The sequence below is a fragment of the Desmodus rotundus genome, chromosome 10, assembly GCF_022682495.2.
Source record: "Desmodus rotundus isolate HL8 chromosome 10, HLdesRot8A.1, whole genome shotgun sequence".
Lineage (NCBI taxonomy): Eukaryota > Metazoa > Chordata > Mammalia > Chiroptera > Phyllostomidae > Desmodus > Desmodus rotundus.
Genome location: NC_071396.1, coordinates 76,845,117 through 76,867,452, shown reverse-complemented (window position 1 = coordinate 76,867,452; position 22,336 = coordinate 76,845,117). Strand labels below are relative to the sequence as shown.

The 22,336-nt window shown below is 42.3% G+C and overlaps 1 protein-coding gene across 2 annotated transcripts in view; it reads right to left on the bottom strand.

The window, feature by feature from the left end:
* The window catches only part of LAMA3 (laminin subunit alpha 3), a 240,097-nt gene that overhangs the window by 26,542 nt on the left and 191,219 nt on the right, over positions 1 to 22,336 (bottom strand). For both annotated transcript variants that reach the window (XM_053912463.2, XM_024580236.3), the window contains 15 exons: positions 21,963 to 22,159; positions 20,644 to 20,760; positions 19,820 to 19,974; positions 19,414 to 19,555; positions 18,496 to 18,598; positions 16,534 to 16,650; positions 16,271 to 16,450; positions 15,628 to 15,770; positions 12,241 to 12,411; positions 10,671 to 10,822; positions 10,352 to 10,514; positions 7,277 to 7,410; positions 6,405 to 6,549; positions 3,608 to 3,727; positions 3,117 to 3,250 (listed from right to left, as the gene is read on the bottom strand). In XM_053912463.2, coding sequence (XP_053768438.1) covers positions 3,117 to 3,250; positions 3,608 to 3,727; positions 6,405 to 6,549; positions 7,277 to 7,410; positions 10,352 to 10,514; positions 10,671 to 10,822; positions 12,241 to 12,411; positions 15,628 to 15,770; positions 16,271 to 16,450; positions 16,534 to 16,650; positions 18,496 to 18,598; positions 19,414 to 19,555; positions 19,820 to 19,974; positions 20,644 to 20,760; positions 21,963 to 22,159 — 2,173 coding nt within the window. The remainder of the gene's footprint in view (positions 1 to 3,116; positions 3,251 to 3,607; positions 3,728 to 6,404; positions 6,550 to 7,276; positions 7,411 to 10,351; positions 10,515 to 10,670; positions 10,823 to 12,240; positions 12,412 to 15,627; positions 15,771 to 16,270; positions 16,451 to 16,533; positions 16,651 to 18,495; positions 18,599 to 19,413; positions 19,556 to 19,819; positions 19,975 to 20,643; positions 20,761 to 21,962; positions 22,160 to 22,336) is intronic.

Below are 22,336 nucleotides of genomic sequence, written 5' to 3'. Positions count from 1 at the left end.
CAGGAAAAGTTCCTTATTGGTTTGAGACTCTCTGGCACGATCAGAGATGGTTTTCCCTTCTCGTGGGAAACAAGTGGGATTAACAGATTCTAGGTCCTGACTAGAATCCTATACGTGGCATTGCAAGAGCTGGGTGCTAGTCCCGGAAGGCACTCTACAGTGGGAGGAGAAAACAGAGCACCCACAAATCTCTTGGTCAAAGCTGCTGCTTTATTTAGAGATTTCTCTAGCTTGCTTTTCTCCATATTAGATGTAAGCACTTGCTGCTGTCTGTAAGAGCCTTCCGTGTATGCCAGGGGTCGGACAAACTCCTCTATGCCCACCCTGGCCCCAGAGGCCTGTGCCACAGGGGCCTCGGGACTCTCTGGACCATCAGGCGGGACCAGAAAGTGTCGAATATTGCCTAGCATTTTATTTGTGAGGGAGTCAAAGGCCAGTGAGATCTTCTGACTGGTCTCTATGTCCTGCACTTTCCATGTTCTTATGATGTGAATTTAAAAACTCGAAGTATAAACTTGCCCAGAAAAAGGAAGCTGTCCCTTGCTGGAAGACTCTGAGGTTGCTACGAAAAGTGTGTATGTACATCTGATGCATATGCATGCCTGTATCCATTTATGTGTTGCTTTAATGGGTAGAGATGACAAGGGAAAGAAGGGCTGAGTGCTGACTTAACCCAAGGTCAGGCAGCTCTTTGATGGCTGAGCCCAAACTAGAACCATTTCTTTGGATTTTCACCCAATACCCTTTCCTGGTCAACTTTGCTTGCCTGGCCCCTACATCGCTGTCTGGGGGCCTTCTGCCCACAGACTAGTGCAAACCACTGACCAGTGTATGCCCTCGGAGAATTCCTCACTGCCCTGGGTGAGCCCACCTGCCCCACGACCTCAGTACCCGAGCTTGATTCATGCCCTCGTCTTCCTGGACTTCTCTTCAGAGGCCTAGACTTATGTCCAACCCCGTCTTGGCTTCTCCACCTGCTAGCTCAGGACAAACTCCTCACCCTGCTCCTCCATTCCTGCTCTCCATCTGCCCAGGTGCTAGGTCACAAACCACATGCAGTTCTTGAGCACTTTTCTCCTTTACTCCCCAAAGTGAAGCAACCATTCAGTACTTCCCACTCACTGTCCTAAATATATTGGAAATCCACTCCTATTTCCTTACCTGCACTGCCATTTCCCTGGCCAGGCCACCCTCTTCTCTCACCACTGTTAATGCACCATCTTCCAACCGCTCCACCTGCCTCTGCCCTTGCCCCTCTTCATCCAATCTCTGCCTCAAACCAGACTGAGCTACTGAGAACCCAGATTTGATCATGTCCTTTCTCTGCTGAAATCCCCCCGATGGCTTCTTACTATGACTTTAAAGATCCTCAGTGGTCTGACCCCTGCTTCCCACACCAGCCCCGTGAGGCAGCCCTGGCCTGCTTCACAGTGTCCTCCAGCTCTCTGAAAGCTCACACTTTCTCTAGTGTGTGGCTCTTTGCATATGCTGACTGCTAGCGTCTTTCAGGTCTACCCAGAAGCCAATTTCCTGGGGCCCCCAGCTGGATTAGATTCCCTTCCGGGGTCCCCCAGCACCCCGAACTTCCCCTCCTGTGGCATTGGTCACATCCTACTATCTCCTTTCACCACGGTTGTGGCTCTGCCCTGGTCATCACTGTCTTTCCAGCACCCACCACACTGCCTGACATTACTAGATATTCAATGAGTGATGAACAAATAAATTAGAACCCAGACATACAAATAGTGCTACCTTAAGTTTCTCTATCTTATTACATTTAATTGAATAAAATCAAGATTATTGACCATTCCTAACTAGCTATTCACAGTTCAATTGCTATTTAATATTGATGATATTAAATATTAACATCACCTTTTGGCTTTTAATTTCTTCATCTGTAAAATTGAGAGGTTACATACCATGATCTACAAGGCTTCTTACAGTTCAAACAATCTAAGCAGTGAGAATCTCACTCCAAACTCTACTAAAGTGCTAACATTTCTCACCGCATTTTTGTCTTTGGGGATGACCCTGACAACTGAAACAAAGATGAGTGCCTCCTTGCTAAGGACAGACAGACGCTCAAATGCATAAGGACTGTAGAAGAAAAAATACCTTTGGGTAACACCTTATAATTCATATCTAGTACTCCTTCCAACTGATTGACAAATTAGAAGAAAAAGTTAACTAGCCTCAGATCTCATTTAAGTAATTACAATCGAACATTGTGGGACTCCCTTAGCTTAGTTCTAACCCGCCCAGGGTATCTTCCTTCCATGCACTATCATCAACCCTCTCAAATCCTTTTGGAAAGATATAAACAAAATGTAAAAATTTTTTAAGTACATTCTCAAAGTGTTTTTTTCTCACTCAGATTAAGGTTTACTTCTTTTCAAATGGATTTAATTCATTCATGTGCTCATTAATCTGAGAAACAGGTTTGCACGTACTCTACGCTTGATAACATACAAAGGGGCAGGTGGTGTAGGTGAGTCTTACATTCTAGAAATACTTCCCAAAGGCAGCAACCCCAGCTTCCGGTGCCCAGTACTGCTTCTCAGGCATGGGATTGCCCATGCTCTTTTACACTACCTTTTAAAAAAAAAAAATCCTCACCTGAGGATATGTTTTTTATTGATCAGAGAGAGACAGAGAGACACTGATGTGAGAGAGAAACATTGATTGGTTGCCTCCTATATGTGCCCCGACCAGGGAGCAAACCTGCAACCTAGGTAAGTGCCCTGACTGGGAATCAAACCTGTAACCTTTTGGTTGGTGCACACAATGATGCTCCAACCAACCGAGCCGCCCGGTCAGGGCATCTCTCACACTACCTGTAAGGACCCAGGGCCACAGCCTCCATGCTAACTGGCAACATTATCAACACCATCTATATTCCTGTGGCTTCTCTCCTCCCAAGAATGACAGTGGGGGTGGCACCCTCACCCCCCATCTAGTATTTGTAAACTGCTTTACTCTGTTGCCTAACACTGTTAACACTGAAACTTTCTGTGTTTATTATCACTGGAATTTTCAAAAGGCAAACTAATCAGTAGTGATCCGAACCACTAAGAGAGGCAATCTGCTTCCTTAAAAATATATATACAACATCTTACCTTTCCCTGATGGAAAGTGGAATTCCTCCTAGATAATATGTGTTGAAATCAAATATTTCCCCTTCAATTTTAATGTTTTTAGAATTCACATTTATCCGCATACTTCTCTGGGTTTTTCCAATTCTGATCTGAATCTGAAATACACAAGAGGCGAGTCAGCGAGCAATGGGAAATAAAGGGATCCTGTTCACAGGGCTTCCGAGTGGTTGCGTTTTCATATTCCTTCCTTCCTTTGTATGCATGTCATAGCACTTCTGCATTATAAACATGTAATATTAAAATATTTTAATAGAAAAATTTGCATTTGAAATTGTGTTTTATATATGCCATATACATATTTCATGACTAAATGTTTCAAATTTTAAAAGGACGTGTCCCTCAGTTAAGAACTGTAAGTTCATCTGGTAATAGAAAAGTGTTTTGGGCACTGACTTGATTTTAAAGGACTAAGGATATGCACCAATTTAAGTAAACAGACTTAGAGGGTGTACCGAATGATCATTCCCATCGTTTATGATGTCTCCAACTCCTTTTTCTTCTGGTGGCTCTGAATTCAGTTTGTATTGCACCACGAGACGGCCTTCTTCTATGTTTAGAGAGATGAAGCGATCCTAGAGCGTGGGAAACAATGTAGATTACCAGGAGACTCAACAGAGGAAGAGCTGATGCTGGCGCTCGGCTACTCTCAGGTTACAGACTGCTGTCAGCTCCAGCTGCCTCCTTAACGAAAAGGGACAACAGTGTGCAATGTCCGACTGCCGGGATGGGTACGATGGTTAGGCATTATGAGTCGTGGCAAGCATCATATACAGTGATTGGCACACAGGAAGGATGCAATAAATGTTAGCTACTATGGTTTTGTTTCATAGGGATCTAGAACCAGCATGTGCAAATGGAAACCAAAAAGATACAGATCATTAATATCATGTGAAAACGTGACTACCTCTTGGGAAAATGTATGTTTTACTCCAACGCCAGGAATTTTCCATCTGTTTCCTGACTTATTATTATGTCTCAGTTTCATTTGCTGGCTCACTCCCTTCTGACCTTCAATTTAAGTGTTGGGGGTTCTTTGGGGATCCCACACAGGACCTCTTCCCTTCCACCACTATCTCTGTCTCACAATCACGGACACTCCTTTGTCCAATCATTTGGACAATCAGGAAGTCCAAATGTTTTTCCCTAGCTTAGCCCGGTCTTTGCAGCGCCAGGTCTTACATCTGATTACCTTACTGTTATTGCTGGCATGACTCACAGATGCTCAAAGTCAGAAATACTCTAACACAACTTATGATCTACATGCCTCCCACCTGCCGCCAAGCCTGTGTCTCTCTGCCCTTCATGCTGTTCTCTCTCCTTTCTCTCACTACTAATCACTTGTTGAACCGGGCACAAACCCACTAGAAGTCATTCTTGATTCTTTCCTCTCTCTCTCCCATCCAATCAAATCTTGTCAATTCCACCATTTCTTAACTTTCTCTCCATCTTGTGCCACCTAGTCCCACAGCAATAACACACTGCCCCCCACATTCACTCTGTCCCCTCTCCCATCCATTTTCCGCTCTGCCACCAGAGAGGTCTTTGAAAATGCCTGTGTGAGCATGTTACTCTCCTTTGCTCTCAGGATAAACCCCTAACTCCCCATCAGATGCTCTGAGGCTGTGACCACCCCTTCAGTTCCATTTCTCTGTGGTCCCTCTGGCTCTTTGTGTCCCAGCCACACAGGCCACCGTTCCATCCCTGATGCTCCCTGCCCTTCCCATGCCTGAGTTTCCTTCTTGCCCCTCCCCCCACATGGATCACCCTTCTGCCCTCTCCCATTTACATACTGTCTTATACTTGTACTCCAGCTCTCAGATAAAGCATCCTTTGTTCAAGAAGTCTTTTCTGTTACACATCCTCATTTCATCTCAAACTTTCCCTCTATATGGCTCATCACTATTATGATGATGTTAGTTAACCAATTAACGAGCATAAATTTGTTTAATATTTGTCTTCCCATCTAGCACACAAGGTCCTTGGGGGCAGGAATCATGTCTGTCTCGGCCGTTTTGCATCCTCATCATGGTGTAAAACACGCGCTTGAACCACCGTCTCCCGTAGGGCTTGAAGGTTTGCTTTTATACCACTCCTTGTTGGTCAGAATGCCTCTCTGTGAAGTCTACTGCCAGAGTCCTCATCTAAAAGAGAAACCAGTCCTTCGCTGGGTCCTACACCTTGCCCTTGGAAGCCAGTTAGGGTTCATCACCCTCATAAATAACAGAATAACGTGAACTCACTGGAATGGGCCAGCCTACGTGACAGCTGCACTCTAGATCATCTTCTCTTATTTGGCTGCCGATGACATTTTATAAGTTTTTTTCTCATCTAAGTAGTAGTTCTGGCTCTTAGTCTCAAATAGCTTCAAAATGTAGTACAAAGACCTTGTTTTGGAAAACAGCTGCCTTGTCCGGAAGATGCTGTGCGACTTGTTAGCTCTGCATTCAGGCAGGTCAGGACCTCCCCAAACCATCAGAACTGGTTTAGCCTCAGAATCTCCTGGAAGGTCCAGACCAACCCCAGAGAGAAGTGTTGACCAGGTCTATGCCCCTACCCTTCGGGTAGAAGGGTCTGGTAAAATCCCAAGTGCCTTGGGAATTCCACATTCTTAGACAGGAGATCCCCATTTCTCCAGAAATGCTACCTGATGAAGCACCTACAGAAGGGCTATTTACAGGAGCAGACAATGCCCAGCCCATCACTTGCCATTACCAGCAGATGGCGCTAATGATCATTAGAGAGCATCACTTTGGACTTTTCTAAACTAGGAGATTAAAGAATGGCCTCTAAGAATCTCAGCCGCTTTATAATAGAGAAGCTTTCATGTCTTGGATAGTCAAGGGTCAGGTTGATAAAGACAATTCCGCATAGCCTGAGAAGAGTTGGACCAAGGTGCAAACAGCCGCAGGTCACACAGTCTAGCTCCCAGAGACTCCAGGAAGTCTTCGCGCGTTTTTATGCAGGGTAAGTACATTATTAATCAAGTAGTATTTTTCAAAGAATGAAATGGACATTGAGAGTTGAACAGTAAAGGGGGTGATTTCTGCTGTATTTTGGGGGCATGTTCTCAAATTCCTTATTATACATTCCCACAGCCAAAGAAAGTAGAATTGGGCCAAGGGGAAGGATGTGGGTAACATTTGCACATTGTCTTTCAGATCTAGTCGGTTGTTTGTAATAACCAGTTAACCCCAAATTCACCAACTGAATGGACATAATTGCTAATATTTAGATGTTTGTATAGATTACCTGGTTTTCTGCAAAGAACAGCAAACCTCTATCCACAGTGGTCTGAATCGTCTGTACAAAGGTTGGGAAGGGGGCATTTGGTACAGTTGGAACTCGAGCATAGCCTGTTCCTTCAAAGTAATTTTTGTCTGATTCTTCCTTTCTCCTGTCAACACCAATCACTGTAAGTTAGAACACAGCAGCAAAGGACTACCACACAACTGTGTTTACTAATGCAAGATGCTGCTATCTGAAAGGTGGAGCAAAGCACATGCGATCTACTTGTCATTTCTTAAAGAGACAACAGTAACTTTTGAGTCCCTTTTGAAAATATCAACTTAGGAAGATGCAGCCCAGCATCTGAAGAGCTTAAAATATAAAAAAATTATTAACTTGACATATAATTTTATTCTGAGTAATAAATACACAGTCTGTTTCATAATAGAATATTCTAAATCTTTTAACTACAAGGAAATTGAGGAGCTCAAGTCAGCAATTTTCATTAGATCCAGGTGTCAGAGTACCCAGAAAGTCCTGGTGTACTTTGTGGACCACTATTTTTTAAATTTACAGTAGATATATACTTTTGTGCCTAAATCAGGTACCATCCTACACTGAGCATTTTGTAGTGGGAGGCACCAAAACTTTAAGAAAGATTAGCTTTTTCTTTAAATTGAGGAAACTATCAATCTAACACACAAATTAAGAAAATGTTACCATTATTAGATTTTAAGGCTGGACTAGCACTGGTGCAGGTAAGCGGAATTTAAGAACTACTAGCTCAAATCAACCAGTGATATCAACAGCATGTCAATGGCCATCCTTTATTATATATTATAACTGCAAGTTATAAAAATCACTTTATAGAGACACAGTTTCTAGGTTTTATTTACCTTCTACAAGGCTCCACTTCAGTTGTATTGAGATTGAAAGTCTTTCTGAAGTTGTACAAGCTCAGAACATTTTCATTGAGGTCATCTAATTCAATACAACCTCTGTACAGAGGGAATCTAATTCTTGCAGGAGGCTGAAAAAAATGAAACAAAAAATCTACTAGATGAACAAAGGATAATGATCAGGTTGACCAAGAAATTGTATGAATCTGTCACTTTAACCAGAAAAGATAGCAATAGATGGTTAAGAATGTGGACCCTGGAACCAAATACCCGGGCTTTACTGTTGGCTAGCTGTAAGATCTTGGGCAAGTTATTCAACCTCTTCGTCACAGTTTCCTCATCTGTGAAGTGGGGATGATAATTAATGATGCTTTTTAAGTTAATATACTTAGCATATATCACTGAGCAAGGTAGTACTCAAGGTTTAGGTATTATCTCCAAATAAGTTTTGAGAATACATAGTCAGACTTCCAGTCAAGATGGCGGTGTAGGCAGACATAACCCACCTCTTTGCACAATCACACCAAAATTACAACTAAAATATAGAACAACCATCATTAAGAACCATTGGATATCAAGTTAAATGGAAGTGTGAAAACTACAGATTATAGAACCATATCCATCCAGAGTTGTAGGAGGGCACACACACAGCACAGGCTGGTCCCACATCCATGTGTGGTAAATAAAAATTTGGGAGGGATATCTCAGGAGTGAAGAGTCCTAGTTCCCCACCAGGCCCCCCAGCACAGGGTTCCAGTGCCAGGAAGATAAGTCCCCACAACTTCTGGATGTAAAAAAAAAAGTGGGGATTGAGTTGGTGGAAGGAACTGCTGGAGCCCCAAGCAGTTCCTCTTAAAGAACCCACCCACATGGACTCACCTACTCAGACTCCCTTCCTCTGAGCTCCAGCACCAGGGTAGCAGCTTGAAAGGCACAAGTGGCATATTGGGAGAAACTGAAGTGTCTGCATCAAGGCCAGCAGAGGCCATTGTCTCTTTTCTAAACACTCCCCCAACAGATCCGGCAAGCTGGTGCCATATCTGGGACTCCATCAATCTGGCTAATACTATTTGACCCGAATTGGAGATCCCCAGAGACTGTCCCACCCAATTTATAGGCCCACCCAAGCTGCTTTTCCATATGAATGGTTGGTCTTGGCTCAAGCTTCATAACTTCCTAAATCCTATCAAACAAGCAAAGCTGGCCTCAGTGAGCCCCAGGCATGGAGCTAGCAGCAGCCAGCCTAGATTCACAGCTTCATTTTGCCTGGAAGTCTCCCAGCCCAGCAGCCATCCTGATTGCTTTATAGCTCAGACAGGGTGACCCTGGCAAAACACAGGTAGGAGCTGACCTGGTCCAGTGCCTCCCAGGAAACCCCAGGGCCAGTATACCCAGTGGATAGCTACAGACCATGTAAGAGAACCACCAACCTGCCCCTGTACAGCTGATCCTCCAAGGAGTGTGGAGGTTGGTGATAAGTGGTCACAGCCAATACGTGCAGCTGACTGACCTGGGTAAATCCCTCCCATGATCTGCAAACAGCAACAAAGCTCAACTACAAGAGGAGGGTGTTCTCAGTCCACATGAAGGGTGCATCTCAAGTACCCAGCTTGGGTGAAATGGAAGGCTGTGCCACTGGACCCTACAGGACACCTACAACATTAAGCCACACTACTAAGACATGGAGTCAAAGCAACTCTACCTAATACATAGAAACAAACACAGGGAGGCTGCCAAAATGAGAGACAAAGAAACATGACCTAAATGAAAGAACAGATCAAAACTCCAGAAAAAGAGCTAAACAAAATGGAGATGAGCAATCTATCAGATGCAGAGCTCAAAACACTGTTTATAAGGATGCTCAAGGAACTTAGTGAGAACCTTAGCATAAAAAAGATCCAGTCAGAAATAAAGGTTACACTAATTGAAATAAAGAACAATTTACAGGGAAACAAGAGTATAATTGATGAAGCTGAGAATGAAATCAATGATATATGGAACATAAAGGAGCAAAAAACAAAACAAAAAAGGAACAACCAATCAGAACAACAAGAAGAAAAAAGAATCCCAAAAAATGAGGATAGTATAAGCAGCCTCTGGGACAACCTCAAGAGGTCCAACATTCACATCATAGGGAGCCAGAAGGAGAAGAGAAAGAGCAAGAAATTGGAACTCTATTTGAAAAAATAATGAAAGAAAGCTTCCCTAATTTGGTGAAGGAACTAGATGTGCAATATGTGTACCAAAGGTTAAAGATAAAGAGAGAATCTTAAAAGCAGCAAGAGAAATGAAGTTAGTTACCTACAGGGGAGCTCCCATAAGACTGTCAGATGATTTCTCAAAAGAAACTTTGCAGGCTAGAAGGGATTGACAAGAAATATTCAAAGTCATGAAAAGCAGTGACCTACAGACAAGGTTACTCTAACCAGCAAAAGTATCAGTTAGAATTGAAGGGCAGATAAAGACAAGAAAAAACTAAAGGAATTCATCATCACCAAACCATTATTACATGAAATGTTAAAGGGACTTAAGAAAAAGAAGATTAAAACAACAATAAAATGGCAAAAAATACAATTCTATCAACAATTGAATCTAAAAAACAAACTAAGCAAACAAGAAGAACAGAGACAGAATCACGGATACAGAGAGCATTTTGATGGTTGCTAGATGGGAGAGGGATGTGGGGGAATGGGTGGAGAGGTGAGGGAATTAAGAAGTGCAAATAGGTAGTTACAGAATAGCCATGAAGATGTAAAGTACAGTATAGGAAATGGAGTAGCTTAAGAACTTATACACATGAACCATAGACATGAACAATGGTGGAGGGATTGCCTGAGGGAGTGGGGAGGCGCTGGGTAGAGGAAGACCAAAGGGGGAAAAATTAGGACAACTGTAATAGCCTAATCAATAAAATATAATTTAAAATACATAAAATAAAATTACATGTAAAAGTGAAAAAGAAAGAATATATAGTCAAATCCATCTTTTATATGTGATAAGTAGACAACAGAGGTCATCACACCATGTTAAAATTCAGACACTTTCACTCAGTGAAATAACACTTGCACTTACGGTAAAGTCAGGTGGGTAACCTCCAACATAAAATACAACGTCTTCGGGATCCAGATTGAGGAGTGTGTTGCTACTTCCACTGTCCATGTCATGGAGTCGAGGTGTTTCCGGTTTATTGGACGTGGCTTGTGTGGTGTAATTAAGTATTGCAAACTGATAAATTCTGTTTAAAAACAGGTAACAAAGTTATATAAAAATGTATGCAAAAATGAAAAAATCAAAGCCAACGTTCTAAAAATGGGGTCCAGCAACGTGTCCAACTGAAGTTCAGTGAGTGTAAGTCAGATTAACAAAGAGGGGTAATCTATCAGGCTTGTACCTCTGAAATTTCACCCGGTCCATAACCGCCTCCTGAGTTTCACTCTTGGTCAAGATCTGGTCCACTTGCAGTTCAGCCTCCCGTTCCCCCAGGTTGTAGACACACTTGAGCTGGCCGTCTTCAACTGCCATGCCGACGTAGTCCCTAGAGGCCTGCAGGCAAAAGTCTACCTCAGAACGCTGATACACATGCTCTCTCAACTCCCCATCGAGGGGAGCACGTTTCAAATAACTAGTGGGTTTTATACAACAAGCCTTGGGCAGGAAGGATAAATGAGGTATATCCTTGTATAGAATAATACAGACAGAACACTTCACATTAAATAAAGTTTGAGATGTCATTGCTCATGGTGTAGTGAGCTCATTTATTCTGCAAATGTTTGCCAAGTGCTTGCTGCAAAGATGAACCAGATATGGACTCGGGCCTCCATTGGGTTTTAGGCTGATAAGAGAGAGAAGCCATGTTTGCTTTCCCCGCATGATACCACAGTCCCTGAACACGGAATGCTTGCCTCTCTTCTAACACCTACCCCCCAAGTCATCACAGCTACATATGTATCTTTCTCCCCTTAGAACAAGAGCACTTTAAGGTGGATACAAATTTTTAAAAATTATAGTAAAATATACCATTTTAACTAGTTTTAAGTGTACACTAAGTACACTCAAGAAACACATTTTTGTTAATAATAAAGACAGGGTGTGGCACCTAGTAGGTATATGGTATAAATTTGTTGAAGGAATAAGTAATGTGCATTTTGTCATAGTACAAAGCAAAAGGTCATACCATAAGAAGGCTACAAATAAAGCCCCAACACTTGGAAGCAGAAAGAATGATTAATAATTGCATTGATTTTAGGAATCTTTAAATATGGCATCCACCAGGGACAGCCAAGCATTTCCTAATTGAGAGAATTTTCAAGAAGTGTGTTTCAGATACTTCTCCAAAAATTGTATCCTAACCCAATCTGTAATTAGCTTATCCTCGGAAAATTAGGATGAAGATGTATGTGTATTTTGAGTGGAGGGATTAAATGCTAAAACAAACTCTTTCAAAATTCCTGTACGAGTAGTGGTTTGTAGAATTTAGAATTGTCGAGATTGGGCAACTGGATTTCTGAATAATTGGGTAGGAGAGGCTCCCTCTGCTCTGGTGCTCATCCACAGATGGCCGCCACCCCACACTTGAGGAAGAGCTGGGGCTGGACCTTCTAAGCAAGAGAAGAGGGTCACAATTCTGTGAGGAAGAACTACCAGTTTCCATGAAGCCTTGATATGGCTGCCCCCGCGTGTGGGGAGAGAGGCTGATCTTTAACCCCAGGCGCGGGTGTGCTCATGGGTACACACATGTTGCCCAGGTGTTGGGCCCATCTGGTGAGGCCTCTCGACCTGCCAGCAGATAACCATCTGTGATTGCTGGAAGTCTCCTTGTGGCTCCATCAGGGGTGGTGACATTTGTTGACATGTTGGCGGGATCACCTCCTGCTAGGCCAATGGCAGCGACACAGTGGTCTCACGCATCTCAAAAACTATATTCTGTTTTAAAACAAGAGAAATGTCCAAGCAATACTCACATCTTTATTTCCAAGGTACATCACAAACATATTTTCAGTCCTTCCATTTTCTCCCGACTCAGGTCTTTGGAGAAACAAAGAAAGAGATGTGTAGCCTTTCAAATCTTCCAAGTCACTGGGCAGCCGGACTTCGACGCCAGATTTACCATTGAATCGCATGGGGATAGCGACCTGTGAGTGACAAGAGCTATGGTGTTAACTATTCTACCTCGAGGAGAGTGGGTGTGTTCACAGTGGTAGCTGGCGACTTTGCAGCTACTCCTCCGAAGTGCCCACCAGCCTTTCCCAAGCTGTCACGATCAGAAACAGAGGCATGTGGGTGTCTCCTGGGCCTGGACTAAAAACTCACGGAACTGTTTCAGGAGCTGGTAAGCAAGCACTCATTTCCTTCCTGTTTGTCAGCCAGGGGTCTTTGAGAAGTTATTTAATTCTCTGTGCCAGAAATATAATCATTGTTATACTCATAATTCCAGCCCTGGAAGGTTTTTGTGCAGATGAGTTAACACATATGGAAGCACTTAGTGTGAAGTCTGGCATATAGTAAATATATAATACATCAAGGAAAACATTTTTAATCTTCCCCTGAGAATATGTTTATTAATTCTAGGGAGAGAGGGAAAGAGGAAGAGAGAGAGACATCAGTGTGAGAGAGAAATATTGACTGGTTGCCTCCCATACACAGTCCAACCAGGGATCAAACCCTCAACCTTTTGGTGCACGACACAGCACTCCAACCAACTGAGACACCTGGCCAGACAAGAAAAAATGTAAAGGAACTTGTAAAGGCACTGTTTTCTATGAACATATTACATGTGATGGTGGCGGTTATTACAGGCACTCAGCCCTGCAAATGAGTGTATCAAGGCCCTCTAAAATAGTGCTTCCTAAACTCTTTGGGGAGGACCCTTATTTTTGTCTAATCCACCTGGACCAAGTCTTTTAAAAAGATATATTAAAAATTAAATTAATATAAGAATGAAATAAAGAAGGCATTTATTCCACTGATCCCATGTTTGGATGTTGAAGCAATTCAAAATTATTAAAAGTTTTGACACATCTCATTGTATACTTGTGTGTAACAGCCTGGTAACAAAAGCTCTCTGACTAGAGCTGGTGTGTGGACCAGCCTTGGTAGCTCTGCATCAAAACACAGAAAAAAAAAATATTCTCAAACAACCTGAAGAATGACACTCCTGGAATAATACCTACAACGACTCTACGTTTGACCTATGAAGCAATGAAACATTCATGGAGGACCTTGTGTGTGCAAGGCACTCTGCGGTGCTGGTGGGGGTGCTTACCGATGGGTGCGCTAGACTCTCTACAGTGTTCGTGACTGAGCTCCCCTCACCCACGTGTCAGGCTCATTTTCAGCTTGTCTCTTCTTCCCACTCCCGAGCATACCCAGCCACATCCTGGGTACCACCTGGCACGCCCTTGTGTTTTTTTGTCACCTGGAAAACTCCTACTCATTAAAAATTAGTTTTAATTAAGCAAATATTTCAAGAATACAAGAAAGAATAGAGAGGACACCTGTATATGCATTACCACCCTAAGAAACTGAACATTACTGATATAATTGAAGCCCCTTGGTATCCCACCTTGTCCCTGTTCCCCTCTCCCTTCTCAGAGGTCACCACTACCTTCAATTTGGATCCCCAGCCAGAGTCCCATGCATGTTTGAATATTGTTACTAAATGTGCATTTATCTATACACTGTAACGAGTTTTATTTTTCATGTTTTAAATATTGTTATAAAAATGGTATGATCCAGCTGTACATGTCATTCTACAACGTGCTTTCTTTGCCTCACTCTGTTTTCAGATTTGTCTGTGTTGATACACCCATCTCTAGAGCACTCACAGTATTGTATGGTCTTTCATTGTGTAAATTTATCATAATTTTATCCATCTCCTGTTAATGGACATTTGGATTTTTCCAATTATGTTTTTGTTATTTAAGTTGTGTTGCATTGAATATTCTTATGTGTGTCCTTTTGTACTATTCTGAGCCTCTCCAGGTAGAAATGGTTATTTCTAAAACCTGCACAACACACCTGTATCCATCCTCTTAGAGTAGTCTGTCACCAGCTGTAGCTTGAGGCAGCTGGGGAGCAACCTGAGTCCAGGACTACAGCTTAATAATAATCTCTGTGTCCTCGGCACCCAGGAGAGTGCCATGCAAGCCAGGTGTTCAAAAACAATTGCTTATTATTTTTTTTCTCCACTTACATGGTACTTTTAGCCAGGAACTGTTTTATATTAACTTACTTAATCCTAACACTCTCATGAGGTCTGTACTATCATTTACTCTGCTTACAGATTAAGCAACTGAGGCACAGTGAGAGGAAGTGGCTCGCACCAGGTCTCGCAGCTCATACGTGACAGAACTAAGATCAGACCGAAGGGGTCCTGGCTTGGCCTGACCAAAGCACGTAACAGCAGAGAAGATGCACGATCCTTCCTGGCTGGGCTCACCAGATCCTGACCACTCTGCTACTACGCACTTCAGATTTTGTTGGATAGATTAGTGAATGAGCATAGGAGAGCAAAAGCTAGAAACACATTATTTTTCACTTGGTTTTCATAAAGCATGCACGGGTATGAAGAGGGCAGTGTCTTCCTAACTGTGCCTTGTACTCCTTGTTTTCCTGCTAAAGGTTTTATACTGACAGCACTTCTCTTTCCTACAGAAAATGGGCAGGATTTCAGGCTCCCAAGAAGTAACACGGAGCCTACAATCAACGACAGTGCCTCCCGGGCAGAGATATTCTGACTTGGTTCTCTAACCCTCTATCTCCAAATGTCTCACAGCAGGGGTGGCTAAAAATGCAGGAGATCTCATTAATATCATGTTAGGACAAAACAAATTGTGGGAGAGATGTATCAGAAATTCAAGTAAATTATGTCAGGTTAAAATGAGAAAGACTGATGGATCAGTGCTAGAATGATGGAAAATTGCCGTACACTGCCCTTCCTGGTAGGAACTATTCCTCCCTCCTCGATAAAGGTGGATTCTACAACTGCCAAGTTACAGTGAGAGAGTAGGTCCTGTGCAGTATCACATCAGCACACTCTGATCACAGAACCCTTACTTATACTTGTTTTCCAGCTGGAGCCCGGAGGAAAACCCTTCTTCCTGCCTGCACAGACTCGGTGGGAAGGAAACTGCCTCAGGCCCCCGACACACCAGATCATTTCGGGGATGAAGAGGATGTGTACTTTTGAAGGATGACAGGAGGAAGTCAACTTTCACACTTTGAGCAACCAAAGAATTAGGGCAAGAAAGACAGTGGATTCTTGAGAAAATAAATGCCTTTCTTTTCTCGATGAATGTGGTAAGTTATCAAAGAAGGAGCGGGCAGCCTGGCAATGCGGGCACACCTACCTTATTCGCAGCGTCTCTGGCCTGCTGAATCAGCTCTCGGATGCGGTCCACGTTGTCGGAGATGTTGCCCAGGGGCAACAGCTGTTGGTTGATACTTTCAATCTTGCTCAAAAGATCAGGCAGCTTGTTGGTTAATTTCTTTACTATTGGTGAGATTCCAAAACAGAAATTTATCATTACAAGCTGAGAAAGGTTACATACAGATGCTCTCATTGACAATACTTGTCAAGTAGTATGTTTGGGTCCCAAATGTTGAGCAGGATGACTTGGAATCAGGTAACAGCTTTTCCAAACATGTCAGGGATTTTATTCTGCAATCTAGAAATCAAATCATCTTTCTTGACCACTACAGCAAAAATATGTCTTTGTTTTCTAATCCTTAATTATCGATCATAATTTAATGCCTCATGATTCAAGGACCTATACCTCCACTTTATAAAATGGAAAATCAGCAGCAATGTTAATGGATCCTAGCTGGTCCTTCTAACTAATAGAATATCCATACTCCTTGAATGTTATATGACGCTGTTTTCTGATGGTTTAATTTCTAAGGTCATACTTTATCAGGGAAGAATTTAAACTGGCCAAAGCGCATAACAATGGAAAAAACAGATCATCTTTCCTGGCCAAGAATGCCTGCTACCTGAGTTGTCCGCATCAGTGAGAGCCTTGTTGAAGTCTTCACTCTGTGTCCTCCCATAGGTCTCCTTAATTCTTTCCACATCCGTCTGAATGGGGTTGAGCCCATCCAGAATCTCATCTGTGATGTCGTTGGCATTTCTGACCATGCTCTTTGCACTATCGATCATACCATTGATATCATCTAATGCACACACAAATAGGGAGGTGTTAAGTACCTAAACTGTTCAACAAAAGAAGCCAAGTACAGGTGTAGGAGATGCTGACCTCTCTCTATCCCACGAAGATCATCGCGGATGGTAGTGATATTGGTGTCTATCACCCCTTTCTGAACTGTCATAATTTTCAGAGTTTGTTGTAGCTTGTTCAGAGCCGGACTGATTTCTAAAACAAAAGTAAAGCATTAGGAGGCAATTACTCTACGAATTTTGACCCTGCATTGGTATTAGTGGCCCTCAAGTAGCTAGTGACTGCACAGCATTGAGCAGACCTGCATTTAAGGGAACCTCCCACAGATGCCCACTGCTTGTGTCTACACCCACAGCTCCAGGGACCTCTGGTTACAGAGGTCAGGAGCACAGCTTCCTTGGAATACACATGCCGAAAGGGAAAAGGTTAATAACAAAGGAGAGGGCTTAACTTCCACTCTGTTCAGGACAGAAGTCTCCACTTAGTAAAGGAAAGGGATGTGTTTGTTTTGTTCAATGCTGTGTCCTCATCGAAGTGCCGTGTCTGGCACCAGTCAGGGCTTGATATAAGTACCTATTTATTGAATGAATGAATGACTGTACGAATGAATGAACCACTGTGAATGAGTGAACTAATGAATGAATAATACAGAAAGGATGCTTCTTCAGTCTCAGAGTGTAAGAAAGGAGGGTTGTTGCCAGAGCCTTATCCAAGCAAACACACACACAAGTAGGCACTGTTCATTTGCGTTCATTTCCAAACATTTCGGGAAATTCAGTGAAAGGAGCAGAGCGCACAGACACTCCTAGTTGGTAATATGGGCACTATGGGATCATGGAATATGGCCAGTGAACACTTTAAGACCAAACTGATAACAGAAGGCTTAAATTATGACTCCAGGCCTGGTTTAAATAACAGTATAGACAAAACCCATATGATCTCTCTTGTACATAAAATCTAAAAACAACAAAACTCATAGATACAGAGAATGGATCGATGGTTGTCAGAGGTGGGGGTAGAATAAATGGATGAAGGAGGTCAAAAGGCAAAAAAAAAAAAAAAAAAAATAGAGCCGGTAGAAAACAAAAGAAAAAAGTAACAAAGTAGTTAGCATCCTAAGCCTATTTAAAACACTGATTCTCGCTTATTAGCTCAAATTTTATAGACAGCAGATACAAGAAAATTTTAATTGTTGATGTTTGTTAGGCAAATGATACATGCTAATATGTATTTTCTGTATTTTACTTAAATTTTATAGATAAAAGGAAGGGAGCGAGAGAGAGAGAGAGAGAGAGAGAGAGAGGGAGGGAGGGAAGAAGGGAGGGAGGAAGGAAGGAAGGAAGGAAGGAAGGAAGGAAGGAAGGAAGTCATTTAGTTACTAGTAGAAGGCATCTAATCACTCTGAAAGGACTATGAAGCTGAGTGAAGACTGCTCTGCTGTGAACAACCATGAGGGACCAGAGAAAATTAAGAGACAACATTTTCCGAACACAGGAATTTGGTGAGAATGAGACAGCTTCTTTAAAAAAAAATTAAATATGTGGAAAATTTTCAATGATAAAATTTATGATTAAAAAAATTCTCATGCTTCTCGGTGGTAATGGTTTTTGGCACTTTTAGTTGCTAAGATTTCAGGGCTTCAGAAATAGTGAATCAGTTATATTAATGGCCTGAAAAGAATGATCTTGACTTTAAATAAGAAGTCAGAACTTCACAGACCTCTATGCTATGTGGTTTCCCAATGCCACGGTCACAAGTAGATTAAATTAAACAGCCCCTTGAAAACCAGGCCAAAACAGACTTATTGCCCTCAAGATTTATTTGTATTCATGTGGTTCCAGTTAACTCAGTATATGTTAGAATATTGGGTAGAAACATCAAATCTATGAAATAAACCATGGATTTACAAATCTGCATCAATGCTGAGATTCGGGAAGAGGTTTTGTTTTTTTTAGGGCTGCCTCTCCTGGTCCTACAGGTTGTTTTCAAGCCCCTGGGTATATAATCTGATTACCAGCCCCTCCCCACCTCCCCCCATACCTTGTTGTAGCTTCTTCTGTGTTATCTTGGCTTCCTTTAACAGTTTGTCACTGTCAGAACTCAGGGTTTTAGCTTTTCTTGGAAGATCTTCCTTTATCACTGTCTGGAAGCAAGGCATTTATCAGTCTTAAACATGTGGTATATCTTAGGAAACATGGAGTAAGATTTTATATCCTACCCCAAAGCCCCTTATCTATAATCTTTAAAGAATGAGGTTTGAAGGTGAGGAAGAGGTTTAAAGAGACTGTTCCTTAAGAAACAGACTTGGGGAAGTGGAGCCATCTCTAGTGACAAACTGATGAATCATATGACATTTGTCTCATTTCCTCACTGTCCCATGTGCCACACCCTTTGCAATAACTGAAGACAGTTGCTTTTAGGTTTTTAGTCTTTGGAAGATAAAAGTCTTCAACCTTCCAATAAGGCCTTTCCCCTAGTTCTTTGATATTTGATATTTTGTTCTTTGTTTTTAAATACAGGAATATTATATGGTACATATAACACCCCATAGGACTCCACCAACATGCCTAAGTGTGGGACAAAGAACAGGAAAGAACTGGTTATCAAATTGTGCACAGACGTCTTGCTCTCCTTTAGTAAATGTTAATACTTAATCACAGCCTGAAAGTATCCCTGATAAGAAATAGGTTGTAATATTTGTCTTGGTTCAAAATTGATAATTAGTGTAATTTCTATCTGGTTGTACAGAGTTTTAAAAATTATGCTTTATATCAGTCATGTAAATAGAGAAATGAGCCAAATTTGGAGCAAGTTCAAGTCTATTCCATATAACAAGTTCTGATTTAAAGTAATGCTTTTTGTTTTATTATTAATTTTGGCCCCTCAACACGCAAAGAAAGTAAAAAAGCGAGTCGTCTCCAGAGCACATCTTGAGAAGGCTCAGGTGCGGGTGCCCACCTGGAGGGCAGATTCAGATGCACTGGTGGCCTTGTCAGCAGCATCCTCTGCCGCTTTGATGGCGTTCAGGATGTTGTCATAGGCGGTGGCCGCATCCACAGCACGGCGCACCAGGTCATCCCCACTGGTGTTCCTCTTGATCCTGGAAGACATAGGGGTTAAGCGGTCCAGCAGCCCACCCCTGCCTGTCGCTGAGGCCCCAGATTCATTTGTCAAGAGAGACCTGAGGCTGTAGGGCCTGCAGCTTTGCCCCAAGGATGCAACTGGAAATCAGTCCCCTGTTGCAGGTGGGGTTTCAGACCTGGGACCTGGGCTTGCCCTCCACCCTATTCTGGCCTGCCCATGCGACAGGCTTTCACACGAGGCCCCAGCAAGGCGCAGTTAAGCCTCCAGGGCCCACACTCACTCCTCCAGCTGCTTTGCCAGCTCCTGTAAGGATTGCGCATGCTCCTCTGCCGCCGCCACCAGCGGTGCTTTCTCGGCGGATTCGGAGAGTTCTGTCACTTTGTCACTTAGTTCACGTCTTACTTCATGTACAGTGGCAGCTAATATTTTATATTCCTATTTTTCCAAGTAAACAGAGACGGTGTCAGTTTAAGCAAAGTACGTGTGTGCCATTTTCTTCAACTGTCATAAATGACATGTTTCCAGGAAGCAGCAAGAAGAAATTTGTTTTCTAAGCTCCTTTACTGCAGCAATTAATCTTTGATTACTTCAGACAGTGGTGCCAATAGCATTCTCCCAAGTTTAAGCAGCATTTGAACATTTTCCTCATGGTGGGCGCCCCCTTTGGTACATTTTGTAAGAGCAGGCTGTTATCATTAGTGTAAAGTGGTACTAAATCAAAGCACTAGTTTCTTATTTAGAAATAGCGGCCATAGAAGATATTTTCAAAATGCCCATTGGGTTAAGAAACATTGTCAATCTTTTATCAGTCCTAAGTGTTTTCTGCTAATAAAGGTATGCTTGATATTTTAAAAACAGCATTTCAATTTTTTAAATTATGAAAGTACCATTTTCTCATTGCAAGCAAACCAGGTAATACAAACTGGCACAAAGAAGACAAATCATTCAAACCCTCATCCACGGGACCCACTATGGGCATTTTGGTATTTTTCTTCCAACTAAAAGACATACATTGGAACACAAAAATAGGTCAGCCCGTCTCAGTTTCCTCGCAATATAACATAAGTGTTTTTTGATTTTCTAGAGAACAAGTTTTGTCTCTACCTCCTGGCTTTTCTCCATCAGCTGCAGCAAAACATTGGTTTGCAGTAAGGAAGAGTCTGCAGTGGCTAGAGACTTGGTGAAACCACTCTGCAGGGAATTCATTTCTTTAACTTGTCTCTGGAGAGAAGAAAAAGAACATCTGCTTGAGCTACGGAATGTGTTATCAGCAGGCACAGGCATATTTATTGGACAACAGCATATCAGTAATTTCAGAGTCAGAATGTTTTCTTGAACGTAAAGATCCCGCAGGCAACTACAAAGTGAGGGGAAATCAGTTCCCTTTGCAGTGCAGGGGGCGGGGGGGCTGTCATAGTCTCTGCAGACTACGTGCCAGTGAAATGATAGTTACCGTGGTTGAAAAAGGTTTCTACACTGGGGTCATCCTGGACATCGAGGAGGCTATATAATTGAGCTCTGATTTGTGGAGAAGAATGATGGATTTTTAACTACATAAACCAGCACCAACCAGCAGCACATCCATATGCCAGTCCCCTTGAGGACGTACGTAGGTGAATTTCAACAACAGAGCACATAGGACCTGGGAATGCCAGGCCAGGAGGCTGTCAAAGTTCAGAGACCCAGAAAATTGGATCCTGCTCCCTCAGCTTGACATAATCAGGACTTCAACTGAGGTGTTACTATCGAAAGAGACTTTGGGAATAAAGCATATTGCCATCTGCTAAGACATTATTTATTCTCTTTTACCAAGTTTGTTTTGGGAGTCAGTCCTATGTTATTCCTCTTAGATCTTACTGTCATTTCATAACCTCTCACACTTTTGTTATTGGTTTACCATACAATGTTCCTCACTGAAAAACATGTACCATAGAATCTTGAGCTCTAAATTCTGTCACTGCAGCTTTTGCATGAGGCCTATATTTAATTTGCTTCCTAAAAAGCAGGCAATGGCTTAAAATGTCCTTTGCTTGTGATTATGATAATGATATTTATACATCTGACACAAAAGGTTATTTAAAATATTATATACTTTGGATTAATAACAATATTAGTTTAATTTCTCATCTACTTGGTAATATTATTCCATTAGTATTCTATCAGCCAGGGGAGGGTAGCAATTTGCTTTGCTTTCTCTGTGGTTTAAGCTCAGAATCTTTTCTGGCAACTGAAGAGTAGGAATGACTTTGGTTTTGCATTTAATGTCTCATTCTTATTTGATTAGAGGGTTCACCATACAGAGGGGTGCATACAGACTAGATGTACAGACAGGTCCTTGACTCTGCCACTTAATCAACAAGAGAGGTCCATCTCTTTCATCCTCGTCATCAATGAAAGTGTGCAAACGCCAAATATGAATTCACCTTGAGGGATTCCAAAGTCCTTTCATTGTTTTGGTTGAGGCCAGTGGCCTTCTTTGCCTGGGCAGTTGCGTCCTGTAGTGTAGTGCGAAGGCCAGTGAGTTTGGCTTCGTAGTCATTTAAAGCATCCTGTATGCTCTTAGCAAGTCCATTGTTCTCCATCTGGTGGGTCTCCAGCCAGCTCCTGATCCGATTCAGCACTGTAACACATCACTTTATGTTTTCCACTTAAGAGATGAGCACATTGCAGCTAAGTTATGAAGACTACAGAAGGAGAATTGGGTTTCTAATCATTTCATGGTTTTCCTTGACTTTGCAAGGGAGTAAGAAAGGAAACTAACATTTATGTGCGCCTGCTCTGTGCACTACACCTATTG